This window comes from Myotis yumanensis, unplaced genomic scaffold, assembly GCF_028538775.1.
Source record: "Myotis yumanensis isolate MYYU_CA2020_CCGP unplaced genomic scaffold, mMyoYum1.0.hap1 SCAF_11, whole genome shotgun sequence".
Taxonomy (NCBI): domain Eukaryota; kingdom Metazoa; phylum Chordata; class Mammalia; order Chiroptera; family Vespertilionidae; genus Myotis; species Myotis yumanensis.
This window is the reverse complement of record NW_027223762.1, coordinates 11,808,735-11,826,170: the sequence shown is the minus strand read 5'-3', so window position 1 is coordinate 11,826,170 and position 17,436 is coordinate 11,808,735. Positions and strand designations below refer to the sequence as shown.

The 17,436-nt window shown below is 52.2% G+C and overlaps 2 protein-coding genes across 3 annotated transcripts in view; one reads left to right on the top strand and one right to left on the bottom strand.

Annotated features, from left to right (window-relative positions):
- Nucleotides 1–15,712, top strand: part of IFT172 (intraflagellar transport 172) — a 34,259-nt gene extending 18,547 nt beyond the window's left edge. The window contains exons 19-48 of one of the 2 annotated variants that reach the window (XM_070428896.1): nucleotides 129–213; nucleotides 513–605; nucleotides 1,292–1,369; nucleotides 1,625–1,873; nucleotides 2,031–2,109; nucleotides 2,322–2,442; nucleotides 2,620–2,764; nucleotides 3,218–3,307; nucleotides 3,897–3,994; nucleotides 4,167–4,302; nucleotides 4,378–4,494; nucleotides 4,753–4,895; nucleotides 5,939–6,032; nucleotides 6,188–6,252; nucleotides 6,441–6,621; nucleotides 6,861–6,970; nucleotides 7,085–7,214; nucleotides 10,971–11,069; nucleotides 11,276–11,385; nucleotides 11,519–11,582; nucleotides 11,697–11,783; nucleotides 12,045–12,161; nucleotides 12,925–13,035; nucleotides 13,219–13,338; nucleotides 13,863–13,958; nucleotides 14,172–14,231; nucleotides 14,317–14,415; nucleotides 14,717–14,870; nucleotides 15,263–15,354; nucleotides 15,562–15,712. In XM_070428896.1, the coding sequence (XP_070284997.1) occupies nucleotides 129–213; nucleotides 513–605; nucleotides 1,292–1,369; nucleotides 1,625–1,873; nucleotides 2,031–2,109; nucleotides 2,322–2,442; nucleotides 2,620–2,764; nucleotides 3,218–3,307; nucleotides 3,897–3,994; nucleotides 4,167–4,302; nucleotides 4,378–4,494; nucleotides 4,753–4,895; nucleotides 5,939–6,032; nucleotides 6,188–6,252; nucleotides 6,441–6,621; nucleotides 6,861–6,970; nucleotides 7,085–7,214; nucleotides 10,971–11,069; nucleotides 11,276–11,385; nucleotides 11,519–11,582; nucleotides 11,697–11,783; nucleotides 12,045–12,161; nucleotides 12,925–13,035; nucleotides 13,219–13,338; nucleotides 13,863–13,958; nucleotides 14,172–14,231; nucleotides 14,317–14,415; nucleotides 14,717–14,870; nucleotides 15,263–15,354; nucleotides 15,562–15,651 (3,313 nt within the window). In that variant the 3' untranslated portion in view covers nucleotides 15,652–15,712. The other variant, XM_070428897.1, reaches the window with a different exon arrangement.
- A 60-nt stretch (nucleotides 15,713–15,772) lies between these two features.
- Nucleotides 15,773–17,390, bottom strand: KRTCAP3 (keratinocyte associated protein 3). Its single transcript, XM_070428901.1, has 7 exons — nucleotides 17,295–17,390; nucleotides 16,969–17,153; nucleotides 16,828–16,887; nucleotides 16,451–16,657; nucleotides 16,195–16,329; nucleotides 15,976–16,088; nucleotides 15,773–15,853 (listed from the first exon to the last, which is right to left on the bottom strand). Exons 1-6 carry the CDS (start codon nucleotides 17,320–17,322, stop codon nucleotides 15,981–15,983), a joined length of 723 nt encoding a protein of 240 aa, XP_070285002.1. The 5' UTR covers nucleotides 17,323–17,390; the 3' UTR covers nucleotides 15,773–15,853; nucleotides 15,976–15,980.
- Between the last annotated feature and the right edge of the window lie 46 nt (nucleotides 17,391–17,436).

Sequence of the window (17,436 nt, the reverse complement as noted above, 5' to 3'; positions counted from 1 at the left end):
TGTGTCTTCAGTTCTGGCAAGACAGCGCCTGGCAGATAATAGATGCTTAGTATGTACCTGCTGAGCCAGTGAATTAATGATGATCCTATAATAATGTTACTGTTCCTGTTATTGCTTCCATACCATAGGTGCTTTTCTGCCTTGGGCCACGTAGCAAAAGCTCGATTCCTGCATGAGACCAACAAGATTGCAGACCAAGTGTCTCAGGAATATGCAAGTATTGTCCTCCGATTCATTCAATGTCTCCAGCTGAGATTTCCTAGTCCTCAGCTCCAGGAATCCTAGCTTTCCAGCTTTAACTAATTTCCTCTACCGGCCCACCCCGCCTGCACCCTTAAGTTGGACCATTTTGGAATTTCTTGCCAAACCTTAAGCCTCTAAGCTCCTGAAGTTTTTCAGCTTTCCAAGTCTTGTAGCTTCCACGCCTCTCAGGCCTCCCTGTCTCAGCCTGCACAGACAGAATGGCTCCCGCAGCACTGACAGACTAACCGGAACCTCCCTCTTCCCCGCAGGGTGGAGAAGGAACAGACTTTTATCGGGTCCGAGCACGTCTGGCCATGCTGGAGAAGAACTACAAACTGGCTGAAATGATCTTCTTGGAACAGGCAATGGGGGAAGAGGGACCGGATGGATAAGGGGATCAGAGGGGGGAAAACCCAGGCAGACTCGGGGGAGGGAAGAGCACTGGTTAGCTGGGCCTCCAAAGGTTTGGGGAGAATTATAGAAATGTTTATACCATTAGTTTCACTCAATTTCCCTCTCTGCGTTAGTCCTTACAGTTACTCTCTTTCATAAAACGTCTGTCTTCCCCTGCACTCCAGAGCCTGTCTTTATAAATCTTGTGCATGGAGGAAAATCTGGATTTTATGGGGCTGAAGCTTATACCATTTGAGGAGCCCTGTTTAAAAAAAACTGCCTTGGGGTCCTGGCAGGTGGTTCAGTTGATTGGAGTGTCATGCCATACACCAAAAGGTTGCAGGTTTGATCCCCTGTCAGGGCACGTACAGAAGGCAACCAATAGATGTTTCTCTCTCTCTCTCTCTCTCAAATCAATAAACATATACTCAGGTGAGGATAAATAAAAAAAGGAAAAAAAACTGCCTTGGGAGGAGCCTGTCAAATAAGTTTCCCTGAAGCTTAATCTTCTTTTGTTTCACAATAAATCCATCTCTGTTTGTGTATAAGTCAAGGCCACATGGGCTGGCATCTTAGCCGGGCCGAGGAGAACTTGCTGATTTCTGATGCTCATATTTTCCTGGTGTCCCTCTTTCCCCTGCCCGGGTTCCCCTAGAACGCTGTTGAGGAGGCCATGAACATGTACCAGGAGCTGCACCGTTGGGACGAGTGTATCGCTGTGGCTGAGGCCAAGGTAAACTCAAGGTTCTGTCTTCTCCACAGTGGTTCAGAACTCGGTTCCACCAATATCAGAAACCTTCTCTTGTCAAGGAGGCTGTAGGAACTGGAACGGGGCTGGGGCTGGGGCTGGGAATTGACATGGTGAGAGGTGTTAGGACATTGGTGTCCAGGGGGATTTCCATTGTTACCGTGGGATTGGAGAAGCATAGGAAGCAGAAAGGTGGGAAGGAGGGATGTGACTCCCAGTTCTCCTCTGTTATATGTCCAGGGACACCCTGCCCTAGAGAAGCTGCGCCGGGGTTACTACCAGTGGCTGATGGACACCCAGCAAGAGGAGCGAGCAGGCGAACTGAAGGAGAGCCAAGGGGATGGGCTAGCAGCCATCAGCCTCTACCTCAAAGCCGGGCTCCCCGCCAGAGCTGCTCGGCTGGTGCTGACCCGAGAGGAACTGCTAGCCAACACCGAGCTGGTAGAACACATCACCGCAGCCCTTATCAAGGGGGAACTGTACGAAAGGGTATGGCTGACTTCCTGTTCCCGCCCCTTATCTCCAGGGCTCGGCGCCCCTTTCCTACCCAGAGGAGTCAGAGAGCATAGCCCTCCCTTCTTTTGGGGGCTGACACTTGATTCTTTGTGTAGTGGGGGTATCTTGTAGTAATACGGTATGTTAACAGGCAGGTGATCTTTTTGAGAAGATTCGAAACCCACAGCGGGCCCTGGAGTGCTACTGTAAAGGCAGCGCCTTCATGAAAGGTACCAGCCGTCCACAACCCACCCTTCACTGTCGTCGGTTCTTGCCCAAACAGTCCCCGGTCCTATTTTGGTGCATCTGTTCAGGTTGACTGGCTTCGCTTCTCCTCTGTGCCTCCACTTCTCACTGATTTCCTGCACTTCGTTTCCCTGTCTTCCTTTTCCCGAGTCCCATCCCTGGAAGTCTCAGCTGAGTACCTCTCCATCTCTGGCAGCGGTGGAGCTGGCTCGATTAGCATTCCCAGTGCAAGTGATGAAACTAGAGGAAGCCTGGGGGGACCACCTGGTGCAGCAGAAGCAGCTCGACGCCGCCATTAACCACTATATTGAAGCCAGGTATGATGGTCTGGGGTGCAGAGGAGATGGGACGTGAGGGGAGAGGTGCTGGGGCAAGTAAGGACACCAAGGCCTAGAAGAAAAGATCTCAAAATGTAGAGTATGCCCGAGGTGTCCTTTACCTGCATCCATCTTCCTCTTTCCTTTGACACATTTATGCCTTTCCCACTGTGCCAGGTGCTCCATTAAAGCAATTGAGGCTGCCCTGGGTGCCCGCCAGTGGAAGAAGGCAATTTATATATTAGATCTGCAGGACCGGAACACTGCATCCAAATACTATCCTCGCGTGGCCCAGCACTATGCGTCTCTGCAGGAGTATGAGGTGAGGAAGAGCCCTTTCTGCAGCCTGAGGCAATGCAGTACCCGACGACAAGGAGAGAACCCAGAACAGGAAGTGGGGGCCACCTCACCAAGTCCTTCTTTCTGGAGCCCAGCATCGCCACCTGAATGGAAACAAACGGTTTACTGACCCTATTTCATTCCAGCATGACACAGACCCTCCTGGGCCAGCATGAGTGATTCTTCATGAATAATTCCAACTTAGTTAAAATTTAACAGAAAGGCAAGGCCCTTTAAACTCCCATTGTTCTGGGGCTGGTCTTCTCTTCCAAGCAGCAGAAGGTGTGAGGCACCCATAGCCTTCTTTTCTCCTCTGTTGTGGCATGATAACGGTACCCCAGGCTCTATTCCAGCCTGGCTGAGGTTTGTTCTTTCCTCCTACTGGCAGCTTTAACCTGTCGCTCTGACCTTTTGCATCTGTCTTTCTCAACCACAGATTGCTGAGGAACTCTACATTAAGGGAGACCGGACAAAAGATGCAATAGACATGTACACCCAGGCTGGCGCCTGGGAGCAGGCGCACAAGGTAGAGAAGTGGGTGGAGTTCATGACGAGAGAATTCTTCTTTTGTGGTGGTGGTGCCACTCTCCTTAGTGTCTGATCTCCCATTCCCATGGGCTCCCAGAGAGCTGAGAAAGTACCAAAATGTAGCCTGGGTAACTTCGATCCCTAGCCACAGGGAAAGGCAAGGATGAAGAGACCCGTGTTCCCAAACCTGTAATTCTGAAGATCAGATGGGCTTGGGAGCTGGGGGAGCTGGAATACCACTCCTGACACCCTATGACATTGGCAGCTGTGTTCTCACTTCTGCCCCCAGAAGCCGGTGGGTACGGTAGGAGCATGGTAATGGGAACATATGCCCCCAGCACCCCAGCACAGGGCATCTCTGACCCTCATGCCTTAGCAAAATATAGTTCTTACTTGGCTTCTTACGGCCTTGGAATTCCCTGAGCTGACTAGGAGAGTGGCAGTAACCACACTCCTGTGGGTGATGAGAAAGTGCAGAGTCCTGAGAAAACAAGTTCCCTCGAGCCCCCCTTCACTGACTGCTCTGCACAGCCCTCTGCTTCTCCTGGGAACTGGCACCTGAGGCTGCTCTGCCTTTGTGTGCACAGCTGGCGATGAAGTGCATGAGACCAGAAGACGTGTCGGTGCTGTACATCACCCAGGCGCAGGAGATGGAGAAGCAGGGCAAGTACCGCGAGGCTGAAAGGTGAGCCGAGGCCCCACAGGTGTGGAAGGAGATGAGGTGTCAGAGCTGGAGGGAGGGCTGGGGTCTGAGGGTGTGTGCCCTCTGTTCAGAAGGCAGTGACAAGACCTCTTAGGAATGGCTCCAGCAACAGGAATGTGGGTCTAGGAGGCCCACCTGTATCTCCCATCCCCAGGCTGTATGTGACAGTGGAAGAGCCTGATCTTGCCATTACCATGTTCAAAAAGCACAAGTTGTATGACGATATGATCCGCCTGGTAGGCAAGCACCACCCGGATCTCCTCGGTGACACACACCTGCATCTGGGCAAGGTGAGCCCTTCTGTCCCTGCTCACCCCTTCCTCAAGCTCCCTCTGCCCTTCTCATGCTGACCCACCTTTCCCCAGGAGCTGGAGGCTGAAGGCCGACTACAGGAGGCCGAGTATCACTACCTCGAGGCCCAGGAGTGGAAGGCAACAGTGAACATGTACCGGTCCAGCGGGCTTTGGGAAGAGGCCTACCGGGTAAGGGATCCAGGCCACACCATCTCTCTTATAGCCACACCTATATACCCAATTTCTCGTGCCATGTTCAGGGTTTGTGGACTACCTGAAATCCATCCTTGGACCGTAAGCAGGATAAGAGCCCCTGAAACTTAGCCTTCTTCCTGTCGTTCTAGCGCAGGTACCTGATCCTTGTCAGAGCTGAGGTCAGGTCAGAGGTGTGGAGGGCGCAGCCACGTAGCCCTGCTCTGGAGGATGGCGAGGGGCTTTGCTTTACAGGTGGCCAAGACTCACGGAGGAGCCAACGCCCACAAACAGGTGGCTTATCTCTGGGCAAAGAGCCTGGGAGGAGAGGCTGCAGTGAGGCTGCTTAATAAGCTGGGACTTCTGGAAGCTGCTATTGACCATGCTGCCGACAACTGGTGAGGCACCAAGCCTTCTCTCCACTGGCCCTTTCCGGACAGAGCCTCTGCATAGCATAGCGAAAGAGAAGGATGTAGAACTCGAGCATTCCTAAAAGCTGAGGCAGAGTGAAGACATGTGGTAGAAGGACTTGACAGAGAGGCAAAGATGAGTTAGTAACTCTTCCCCTATCGCCTGGGTCTCAGAACAGTGTTTAATCTTCGGCTGTTCTAAGAACAAAAGTGGAGCGAGAACAGCTAAAATGCACTGAGCCAGTACTTACTACTGAGTAACAGAAGTGTGAGTCCGTTAAATGCAAAATGAGCTTTTCTTAAGTAACATGACGAGCAGCTGTAGTAACCCTGCATCGAGCCAGAGTGCAGCGGGCAGGTAGTCTCACTCATCTGTGAGACTGTTTTTCTGCGGATGGAGGTGTGGCCCAGGAGGAGGAGGCAGGAGCACCAGGAGCCCTTCCTACCCTGTCGGTGTAGTGCTGAGGCTCAGTCCTCCTTGCCCTCCCTCCTGCTCGTCCCACTCCTCACAGCCCAGGCTTTTCCAAATGTGTCCTAATCCCCGGGGGCAGTGAGGTGACGTCACAGGGCTGCCTGCCTTTCTCTCCATCTCTCCATGCTTTTCTGTCACTTCATACCAGCTTCTTTCTCAGCCTTTCCCTTCCCCTCAATTCTTGCCCCTTCTGTTTTCTCTTGCCCTCCCTTTCCCTTTTCCTCTTATAAAAGGAAGTACAGTGGGGCCTTGACTTACGAGTGTCCCGACTAACGAGTTTTTCGAGATACGAGCTGTCTCTCGGCTGATTTTTTGCTTTGAGTTGCGAGCTAAAATTCGGGTTACGAGCCAGCTTCAGATACCCCACCGCTAGTTGGCGCAGCGAACGTCACAGTGAACGCCACAACATCAGCCCAGCATCGTGTGTCTCACTCGTTCACTTTATGATTAGACATACGAGTAATTTGAGTTACGAGCTCCGTCACGGAACGAATTAAACTCATAAGTCAAGGCCCCACTGTATTGAGTAGGCAAACCTTACCTGCACCTTCCCTTTCAGCTCCTTTGAATTTGCTTTTGAACTCTCTCGGCTGGCCCTCAAGCACAAGACCCCTGAGATTCATCTCAAATACGCTATGTACCTGGAGGACGAGGTATGGCGGTGACCCTTCTCCATTGCTTTTGACTCTGACCACCGAGCCCTCCTTCCCACCCCCCAGCCCACTGCTGCCAGATGTTCACCCCTCCGGTCTCAGAGCTGCCTGTGGTGCCAATCTCCTCATGTGTGGCTGCCTTTCTCTCCCTCTAGGGTAAATTTGAAGAGGCTGAAGCTGAATTCATTAGGGCTGGTAAACCCAAGGAAGCAGTCCTCATGTGAGTTACCCCAGAAATTCCTAAATCCTGTCCTCCCAAGCCCAGCCCCAGGATCTTTGTCATCTTCACCTTCATCCAAACCTAGTACCAATAAGTCTTGTACCCACTCAGTGGCATGGCTGTTTGCCTCCCACGGTTGAGGCCTCAGTCCTATACTTAGCCTCTCCTATATTCTCATCTGGGAGCAGGTTTGTCCATAACCAGGACTGGGAAGCTGCTCAGCGTGTGGCCGAAGCCCACGACCCTGACAGTGTCGCCGATGTGCTGGTGGGGCAGGCCCGGGGGGCCTTGGAGGAGAAGGACTTTCAGAAAGCAGAAGGACTGCTGCTTCGGGCCCAGAGGCCAGGCTTGGCCCTCAATTACTATAAGGTGGGACAAATGCCGAATTCAGGGCCGTGAGGGGAGGGGAAGAGCATATGTGAGCCTACAGAGCCTTACACTGACCTCTAGTACTGAGTAAGATCAGGTTAGTACTGGGGAGGGGAAGGCGAGAAAGAGGAAGGAGAAGACAGGTCCAAAGACCCAGGAGTCAGTGGTCCATTCCACATGTAGCAGTGGGAGGCGGTCACGCCTGCCTCTGCCCTCCTGATCCCTGGAAATCTGAGCAGGAGGCTGGATTATGGAGTGATGCCCTGCGGATCTGCAAGGACTACATGCCCGGCCAGCTGGAGGCTCTGCAGGAGGAGTATGAGCGGGAAGCTACCAAGAAGGGGGCCAGGTATGAAGCCGAGGGGCCAGGAAATGTGGGCAGGGCTGGGGGTGGAGTGGGTATAAAGCGGCACAGGAGAGGCTGCCCTCCTGTTCCTGGTCACCAGCACTGTCCTCTCCACAGGGGCATGGAGGGGCTCGTGGAACAGGCTCGACAGTGGGAGCAGGCTGGGGAGCACAGCCTTGCGGTCGACTGTTACCTCAAAGTGCGGGACACAGGAAGCAGCGGCCTGGTGGAGAAGTGCTGGATGAAGGTAAGGCTGCCACACCCTCCCAGGCCTCCATTCACACCCAGCACTCCTCAGACCCGTCTTTTTCCTCCTACCTCCACCTTTTTGTTTTCAATCAGGTAGCAGGTGTCTACTGAGTGCCTGCCAGATGTTAGATCCAGAACTTGCAAAGGCTATCAAGGGGATAAAAGACAGAACCCTGACAGTCAGAAATCCAGGGAAGTTAGACTAACATGTGGCTCAATTAATTAATACTGAATCTGAGTGAAGTGATCACCTTAGTGACCACTCAAGTGTGTGATTCAAAGTGAAGTTCAGGGAGGCTTTGTGAGAAGGAGCGAGGCCTGGGGCCAGAGCTGGAAGGGCAAAGTCCAGACCCTGGAGCTGGAGCCCAACGGAGCTGTGAAGAAAGCAGGAGCTTCTCTACCCAGCAGCTCCAAAAAGTCTTAGCAGATTAAGCCAAGCCAACATGCTTCATCAGTTCTAAGACATAAATCATCACATTTTAGTGTCTTTGAAATTGGGATACACGTACAGTTTAAGTGATGTGCCTTAGGTTCGAGGACCTGTGGTACTAGGAGTTATGAAGGAGCGAGACTGATCAGCCCCCTAAATAAAATGTTGGTGGATGATGCCCTTGTAGAGTTTCCCTCAACTTCTGGGGCCTTGCAATTGAACAGCCCCTAGAAGTTGGAGGGGAAGGAAGGAGAAGGACCGACGACTGATGATGAGCATTTAGCAGGTTTTAATCAGCAAGTATTTATTAAACATCTGCTGTGTTACTCCAGGGCATTGTTTACTAGGCTCTGTACATGACTATACCTTCTTCAGATCGGTCAGAGGATGGCTTCCTGGACGGGGGCACATTAAACCTTGACGGGTTTGGCAGGTAAAGAAAGAGAGGCAAGAATAAGTGGGGGAGCCCAGCCGGCGTGGCTCAATGGTTGTGTGTCAACCTATGAACCAGGTCACAGTTCGATTCCCTGTCAGGGCAGCACAGGCCTGGGTTTTGGGCTCAGTGTAGGATGTGTAGAAGGCAGCCGATGATTCTCTCTCATTATTGATGTTTCTATCTCTCCCTTCCTCTCTGAAACCAGTAAAAATATATTAAAGCCCTAGCTGGTTTGGCTCAGTGGATAGAGCGTCAGCCTGCGGACTGAAGGGTCCTGGGTTCAATTCTGGTCAAGGGCACATGCCCAGGTTGTGGGCTTAATCCCTGGTAGGGGGTGTGCAGGAGGCAGCCAATCAATGAATCTCTCTCATCATTGATATTTCTGTCTCTTTCTCCCTCTCCCTTCCTTTCTGAAACCAAATAAATATAATAATATAATATAATTAATATAATAAATAATATATATACATATATATTTATTTATTTATTTATTTATTTATTTAAAGGCATAAGTGGGGGAAAAGCCAGGAGGATTAGCATAGTCTATAGCTAAATTACAGCGTGTGGAAATTAGAATCTGGTGAGGCTGTCAGCATCACAGTGGAAGCAGAGTAAGCTCACAGAATACTTGGTTTGTAGACTTACTGAGTTTTAGGGTTGGAGATGTCTCAAAGGTCATTTAGACTAGCACTGTCCAACAGAAATGAAATAAAGTCACAAAGGTAAGTTACACATGTAATTTAAAATTTTCTTGTAGCCACATTCAAATAAATTTTTTTAAAAAACAACGGTGAAAATAATTATAACATTTTATCTAACCCAGTATATCTAAACTATTATTTCAACATGTAATCAATATAAAAACTTATTAAGATGTTGTACAGACCCCGGTGAGGTTGAAACGGCCCCCGTGAGGTAGGGACGACCCCGGTCAGGTCGAAACGGCCCCGGTGTGGTAGGGACAACCCCAGTGAGGTTGGAACGGCCCCCGTGAGGTAGGGACGACCCCGGTCAGGTCGAAACGGCCCCGGTGTGGTAGGGACAACCCCGGTCAGGTTGAAACAGCCCCGGTGTGGTAGGGACGACCCCGGTGAGGTTGAAACGGCCCCCGTGAGGTAGGGACAACCCCGGTCAGGTTGAAACGGCCCCGGTGTGGTAGGGACAACCCCGGTCAGGTCGAAACGGCCCCGGTGTGGTAGGGACGACCCCGGTGAGGTTGAAACGGCCCCCGTGAGGTAGGGACGACCCCGGTGAGGTTGAAACGGCCCCGGTGTGGTAGGGACAACCCCGGTCAGGTTGAAACGGCCCCCGTGAGGTAGGGACGACCCCAGTCAGGTCGAAACGGCCCCAGTGTGGTAGGGACAACCCCGGTCAGGTTGAAACAGCCCCGGTGTGGTAGGGACGACCCCAGTGAGTTTGAAACGGCCCCCGTGAGGTAGGGACAACCCCAGTGAGGTCGGAACGGCCCCCGTGAGGTACGGACGACCCCGGTCAGGTCGAAACGGCCCCGGTGTGGTAGGGACAACCCCGGTCAGGTTGAAACGGCCCCGGTGTGGTAGGGACAACCCCGGTCAGGTTGAAACGGCCCCGGTGTGGTAGGGACGACCCCGGTGAGGTTGAAACGGCCCCCATGAGGTAGGGACGACCCCGGTGAGGTTGAAACAGCCCCGGTGTGGTAGGGACAACCCCAGTCAGGTTGAAACGGCCCCGGTGTGGTAGGGACGACCCCGGTGAGGTTGAAACGGCCCCCGTGAGGTAGGGATGGCCCCGGTCAGGTCAAAAGGGCCCCGGTGTGGTAGGGACAACCCCGGTCAGGTTGAAACGGCCCCGGTGTGGTAGGGACAACCCCGGTCAGGTTGAAACGGCCCCGGTGTGGTAGGGACGACCCCGGTGAGGTTGAAACGGCCCCCGTGAGGTAGGGACGACCCCGGTGAGGTTGAAACGGCCCCCGTGAGGTAGGGACGGCCCCGGTGAGGTTGAAATGGCCCTGGTGAGGCTCAGACGGCCCTGGTGAGGTTGAGACTACTCCAGTGAGGTTGGGACAAATAAAGGGGACCAGTATGGACTGATGAACAGGGGTAGATACAGAAGCAGAGCAACATTGAACAGAATGTTAAACTACAGTGGGAAGCCTGGGGAGGGTTGGGGGGGGGGATTAAGAGACCAACTGAAGGACTTATATGCATGCATATAAGATTAACCAATGGACACAAGACACGGGGCGGGGGGGGGCGGGGGGTAGGGGCCGGGGGAATGTCAAGGGGGGGAAAAAAGGAGACATATGTAATACTCTTTGTAATACTTTAAGAAATAAAAATTATTAAAATATTTAAAAAAAAAAAAAAAAAAAAGATGTTGTACATTCCTTTTCCACACTAAGTCCTTGAAATCCAATGTGCATGTAAGCTCATAGCACATCTCAATTGGGCCCGGCCACATGTTACTAGTGGCTGCTGTTCTGGACAGTACAAGTCTAGACAAACCATCACTTTTATGATGAGGAAACAGGCTCAAAAAAACCCAACACAAATATTTACAAAATGTCCTGGGCGCCTATTTTAGGATTTCCTATGCCATGTTACCAAGATTCTATTTGTGACAAAGAACTTGAGAAACAAGTTTGTCAAAGGTGGCAGGACCAAATGCAGTGACCTTAGACAGGAAGAGTGTCTGAAAAGAGGACAAGCAGAGAGGCGCTGAGGTCGCGTAAAGGCTCTGAAGGACCATGAAGGCAGGCTTTTCCCAGGAGGGTGGAAGGTGAGGGAAGGTTTAAGAGAAAGGTGGTAACTGGAGGTAAAAAAATAAATAAATAAATAAATCAGGCTGAGGAGCCCTAGCGGTCTTTGTCTCTCCTACTACCTATTTCCATCTTCTGTTCCACCACTCAGGCAGCCGAACTCTCCATCAAGTTTCTGCCTCCCCAACGCAGTCTGGAAGTGGTTCGGACTATAGGACCCCAGCTGATTGGGATTGGAAAGCACAGTGCAGTAAGTGGGGTGCTGGGACTGAAAAGACAGATTTCACAGAGATGGGTAGAATGGTGACCTCTACACCCAGGAAGGTGCATGAGGTGGGTGGGCCTCTTGGCACTGGTGGCACGCAGTTCTGGGGAAACAGAGGAAGAGTCCACAGAGGGGGAAACGGAGGTGAGGAGGAGAAAGACGGTCTCCAGTCTCTATTTCCCACCATGAAGGCTGCAGAGCTCTATCTGAACCTGGACCTAGTCAAGGAAGCCATCGATGCTTTCATGGAGGGTGAGGAGTGGAACAAGGCCAAGCGTGTGGCCAAGGAGTTAGATCCCCGGTGAGTTCATATCCCCCTTCTCTCTGAGAAATGTTCTTACTTCCTTTTAAAATGGGAGAAAGTTCTCATGGGAAGGGTATGACCATGAGACCACCCCGGGACCATGAAGTATTTTCTCTGTACATCTTCACAGGTATGAAGACTATGTGGACCAGCATTATAAAGATTTCCTCAAGAACCAGGGCAAAGTGGACTCGGTGAGACTTGTGGAGTTAGCAGGAGACAGATCACACACAGAGACTCAAGAGATTCTCTCCCTCTTCTCCCCTTCCTGTCATATCTCCCCTAACTCTTTTTCCATTGATCCACAGCTGGTGGGTGTAGATGTGGTGGCTGCTTTGGACCTGTATGTGGAGCAGGGCCAGTGGGACAAGTGCATTGAAACAGCTACCAAGCAGGTACTGCTCTCTATTCCCATTCCCAGCTCTTCTGTACAAGTTCCCTGGACTCCACACCTGTCCCAGAGCTCTCTCTCCTACTCCTCTAAACCCAAAAGATGACTAATCAGCATCAAAGAGCTTAGTCATACATTGGGGTCAGAGGCCAAGCTGGCCTTTCGCCTCCTACACAAATCCACAGCCTCTAGTCACCACCCCACCCTTACTGCCTGGTCTTCCTGACCCCACCTCCCCCGTGCTTTTCCTCCACCTCCGGAGCAGAACTACAAGATTCTGCACAAGTACGTGGCTCTGTATGCAACTCACCTGATCAGAGAGGGGGACTGTGCCCAGGCCCTGGCCCTGTATGTGCAGCATGGAGCCCCTGCGAACCCACAGGTACCAGCTTCTCCTTGGGATGTTTCCTCCGGGAAACTGTTTCCTTCTCCTCGAGCACCTCCCTGCCCTCAGGAACTGTCTTTGTTAAGGATTCTTTGATCAGTATCATGCCCAGGGACCCCACCCAGTCTCCTCCAAAATGTACAGCCCCTCTGGAGGATTTACCCACTGAAGCACCAACCTCCCAAGCTTTTAGCCAACACACAGGAACAGGAAGGGCCTAGGTAGGAGCTTGGGAAGAAAGTAATGGTAACAAGCCTGGGGGGGGAGGGAGGGGAGGCGCAGGCATGCTCCTAGGGGAGCACGCTCTGGGTTCTCGTTGTAAGGGTTTTAGGGTGGAGATTTTAGGGGAGGTCCCAGGGGAAGATCTCAAAAGACTACGCAGCAGCTTTCCAGGTGTCTAGTTCTCCACTGATTGTCAGAGCCTGGGGATGGGGGTTCATTATCCAATGCAGCTGGACCTGAGCTCCCTACACACAACTCTAGGGCCGATTTCCCCCAGTGAATGAACAGGGCTCTCATATCTGAGCATCACAGTTCCCTGGAGTATTAGCCCATTCACAGACTGCATTGGCATTCACATATTTGCCCAGTCACAGATCACCAGTTAGTAGGAAATAGTTCCTTTTTTACTCTTGTTCTTCCTCCAACATTGTCTCCTAGCTCCTCCACACACACATTTACAGCCTTTTTTCCTCTTTGACCCAACTTCCAATGACTTTGTCCCCTTCTCACTCAGCTCTTTTTACCCCTCTACCTTCAGAACTTCAACATCTACAAAAGGATTTTCACTGACATGGTGAACTCACCTGGGACCAACAGTGCCGAGGCCTACCACAGTTGGGCTGACCTTCGGGATGTCCTCTTCAACCTGGTGAGGAAGTCGGGTCCACAACAGTGGACCGCCTGTCCCTGTCCTCGTCTCGTCTTTCATGCACATGAATCTTTACCCTCTGATGTACCTCACCTCCCTGCGTCCAGATGGCCACCAGTTGACCACTCTCTGGCCCTGGTACTCCTCTGATCCCTGACCCAGGCTATGCTCTGTCTGCTCTAGTGTGAAAACCTGGTGAAGTCCAGTGAGGCAAACTCTCCAGCACATGAGGAGTTTGAGACGATGCTGCTGATCGCTCATTACTATGCCACTCGCTCTGCGGCCCAGAGTATCAAACAGCTGGTGAGATGGATGGGGGAGAAGCACTCAGTCTTATGGACGTTTCTTCAAATGTATGAAGTTGAATGAATTCAAGTTCTGGATTCACAACCCTCGCCCACTTCTCTCCTCACTTTTCTTCTGTTCAAATAACTCTTTAACCCTTGCTGAGATGGTTTTCTCCCTGCCTCCTTTTAACTTCTCAGGGCTCCGTGCCCACACAGTGCAGCCTCATTATGCTTAAACATTCAAATCCCATGATTTCTGTACTCAACTCTTATACATATACCTTTGCCTTAATAACAGATTGTATCATTATTTCATGTTCTTAGATGATACAATTCTAAAAACGGAAGGAACTTTATATATACTCTGTGCCCAGTCCTGTGAAGATGAAAATACTAAGACCCAGAATGGCTTGAGATGCAGAGTAGTTTAACAATGATGTTGGTTTTCTGGCTTGATGGCTGCCTCCGTCCTAGGATCGTCAGTCTGGTAGCTCAGTCACTGAAGTGCCAGGGTCACAGTGCTTTGACTTTAATCCACAGGAAACTGTGGCTGCCAAGCTTTCTGTTTCGCTTTTACGTCACACCCAGCTACTACCTGCAGACAAAGCCTTTTATGAAGCAGGCATCGCTGCGAAGGTAAGCTGGGACGAGGAAAGGTGGGGTTAAAGAGACAAGACCAAAAGTTGGTAGGTAGACCACCCCGTGTGCTCAGGTAGAACAAAGCTGAGTGTGGGGCTGATGGTAAGAAGAGAGCAGCTTCCTGTCTTCCTGGACTCTTCCCCTGCATCCTGCAGAAGCAGCATCCAAGCCCAGCCACTCACTTCCACTTGCAACTTTTCTCTGTTGCAGGCAGTTGGCTGGGAGAACATGGCATTCATCTTCCTCAACCGCTTTTTAGATCTGACCGATGTGAGTAGGGAGGTTGTGCCCAGAGGTGCAGAGGTCTTGCCTGTCACAAGCTGGGACTATCTCATGGCTGCTCACTCTGCCACAGGCAATCGAGGAAGGGACTCTGGATGCCCTTGACCACTCTGACTTTCAGGACACAGACATTCCCTTTGAGGTGCCACTCCCAGCCAAGCAGCACATACCGGTAAGGACCCAGGATTGGAGCATGGGAGGCTCGCCAGTGTGAGTGCACTGAGAGGGGAGGACACTTTAGGATGGTCCTCCCAACCCTTTGTACCAGCCATCAGCCCACATCTTTGGAATGACCTCAGTCCTCACTATTCCTTCAGTGAAAGTAGAAACAGAGGAAAAAGCTAAGGGTGTGATTGACCCTCAATTCAAGGACCATTTATGGGTGAAAGGATGACGGCTTAGCAACTCCCCCACTAACCATCCTCCCATGTGCCCGGCCCTGTATGAAGCTGTGCTCCCTGTGTCCTTCCCAGGAGACTCAGAGAGAAGAGGTTCGAGACTGGGTGCTCACAGTCTCAATGGACCAGCGGCTAGAGCAGGTCCTACCTCGGGATGAGCGAGGTGCCTACGAGGCTTCCTTGGTGGCAGCGAGCACTGGAGTTCGGGCACTGCCCTGCCTCATTACAGGTACAGAACCTATAAAACCCCAGAAAGAGGGGGGAAACAGCAGGACCAAGAAACTGTTTTACTGTCCCAGCTGGTTTGGCTCAATGGATAGAGCATCAGCCTACAGACTGAAGGGTTCCAGGTTCGATTCCAATCAAGGGCACATGCCCAGGTTGTGGGCTCAATCCCCAGTAGGAGGCGTACAGGAGGCAGCCGATCAATGATTCTCTCTCATCATTGATGTTTCTATCTCTCCCTTCCTCTCTGAAATCAATAAACATATTTAAAACAAAACACTATTTTACTGATTTAGTAAAGGATGCAGGAGACAAGAGCATCCCTACCCCTAAATTACTGTTTTCCCCCTCAATCCCGCTCAAACCCCAGTTCATCTTTTTTTCCTTTCCCTACAGGATACCCCATTCTGAGGAACAAAATTGACTTTAAGCGGCCAGGGACGGCAGTTAACAAGGACAACTGGAATAAGTTCCTGATGGCTATTAAGGTTAGAGCGGGGAGACTTGAATGATGGGGCAGGGAGAATATAGCACTAAAGAAAACAAACTAGGAGGATGGTGGGATTGTCAAGAAGGCAGGTGCATGCTCTGAACCCTGCCTGCTGCCCATACTGATGGAGCTAATTTTCTTTATAGCAGGAATGTTTTTCTCAGTACTGATGAGTTCCTCTGATGTTCTTTCTATTTGCTTACAGACCTCGCACAGCCCAGTGTGCCAGGATGTGCTGAAATTCATCAGTGAGTGGTGTGGAGGGATACCCAGCACCAGCTTTTCCTTTCAATAACTGGTAGAGCTCAGGGAAGAATATTAAGTTCTTTCCTCATTAAACTCTTGTAACTAACAGAGACCACTGTATTCTTTAATTAAGGTCACCCAGTGCCCTTTCCCCCCAAATAAGAATCAAGTGGAAGAGTTCTTTTATTACAGTATTTATATCATCCTGGGGTCAGTGGAAAGCCCTGTGGACTGAGCCTCTGGATCAGCACCTGCTTAATAGAAGAGAGAGCCTAGGTCAGAGGGCAAGCAGCATAGCAAGGGACTAGACGCAGTTCTAAAAGTAATCCCTGCCCCTACCCTTTCCCAGGTTACAATCCTCATGGCCCATTACCTGTCCTAAGCCCAACTTTTCTGTGATGCCTGCATTTCTTGATTTTGATCCAGTAGTTGCTCATTATCCGGCCCTTTACATTTAGGATAATCAAGCTCTGTCAGTTGCTCCAGCTGCAGAAGAGGGTAGAGTTAGTACTCTGGCCCTGAATTATAGGTCAGCATCTTTTCAACACAGCCAATCTGTGTTGAATGAACGCTTCCTGTTCATTTTCCTTACCTGCTCCTGTAGCCCTTCCTTCCTGCAAGGCCCAACCCCACGGAGGGTGAGTGCTGCCACACAGCAGTAACCAGACAGAGCAGCCTCCGCTGCAGACATGAGCAAAGAAGGAATCCAGAGAGCCAAGGCTGTATCCTAAAAGGTGAAGAGGAGGATGGAGGGACTAAGAGGGAGTAGGGCAAGAGTGGCAAGTTGGGGTGATTACAGGGGCAGGCCCAGGCGTTGGGGACTGAAAAAAAGCTGAGAACACACTCACATAGATTCTTGTGGGGTCAAAAGGGCAGTCAGCGTGTCCAGGCCCCTGGTCCAGCGGTAGCAAAGGGTCCAGCAGTCCTGGATGGCAGTCGGCAATAAGCCGGCGGCCACCATTGGCCACAGTGAGTGACACAGCGAGCAGGAGGCCCAGAGAGCAGGCGGTGGACAAGAGCAGGTTCACCAGAGCTACCGCCAGCAGGGCCCAGTGCTGGAGAGTCAGAAGGTCAGGTGAGCGGCCTGGAGTGGCCCAGCTCCCACTGACCATAGACACCTGGGCTTCTCTAGTTGGGTCTCCTCCCCACTTAAAGATGAAGCTGAGTCAGCCCCTATTTCCCTGACTCAAGGCCCCCTCATTAAAACTCCATAAACTACCCTCACCAGTCGTGGTTGAAGGAGATTCCTGGACGCCACGAGGGCCACAAGGCCCAAGGAAACACTCTGGAAGACACAAAGCCGAGTGAGGCCCGGAATGCGCTCTGTGGCCCGCCCGCCCACAACCCGGCCGCCCGCCGCGCTCACCAGCAGCCCGGAGCCCACGGAGATGACATTGGCGGTGGTGTACTCGGGGGTGACCGCACCGCGGGGGTTGGCTACGTGCCGCAGGACGGTGCCGTGCAGCACGGCCCCCAGCAGCAGGTTCACGTGGCCCACCAGGATCAGCGCGAGGCCCACGCGCATCAGCCGCCGAGGGCCCCGGACTGCGTCTGCGGAGCACGGGGGGAGGGGCCGGCTGAGTCCGGAGAGGCACTGGGAAGCCCCGCGCGACCACCCACGCTAACCGGGGGCCGTGGGACTGGTTGAGGGGGGCGGGGGCAGGAAAACGAGAGCCCAGGGGTCCGAGTTACCGAATCTGCAGAGGCGGCAGCACCTCATCGCGTCCTTCCGCGCCCGCCGCCGGGCAGCTCTACCTGCCCGCAGCCCCGCCCTCGCTCGCAGGCCAGTTCCGCCCCAGCACCACCTGGAGGCCCCGCCTCCGCGCCCGCCCCA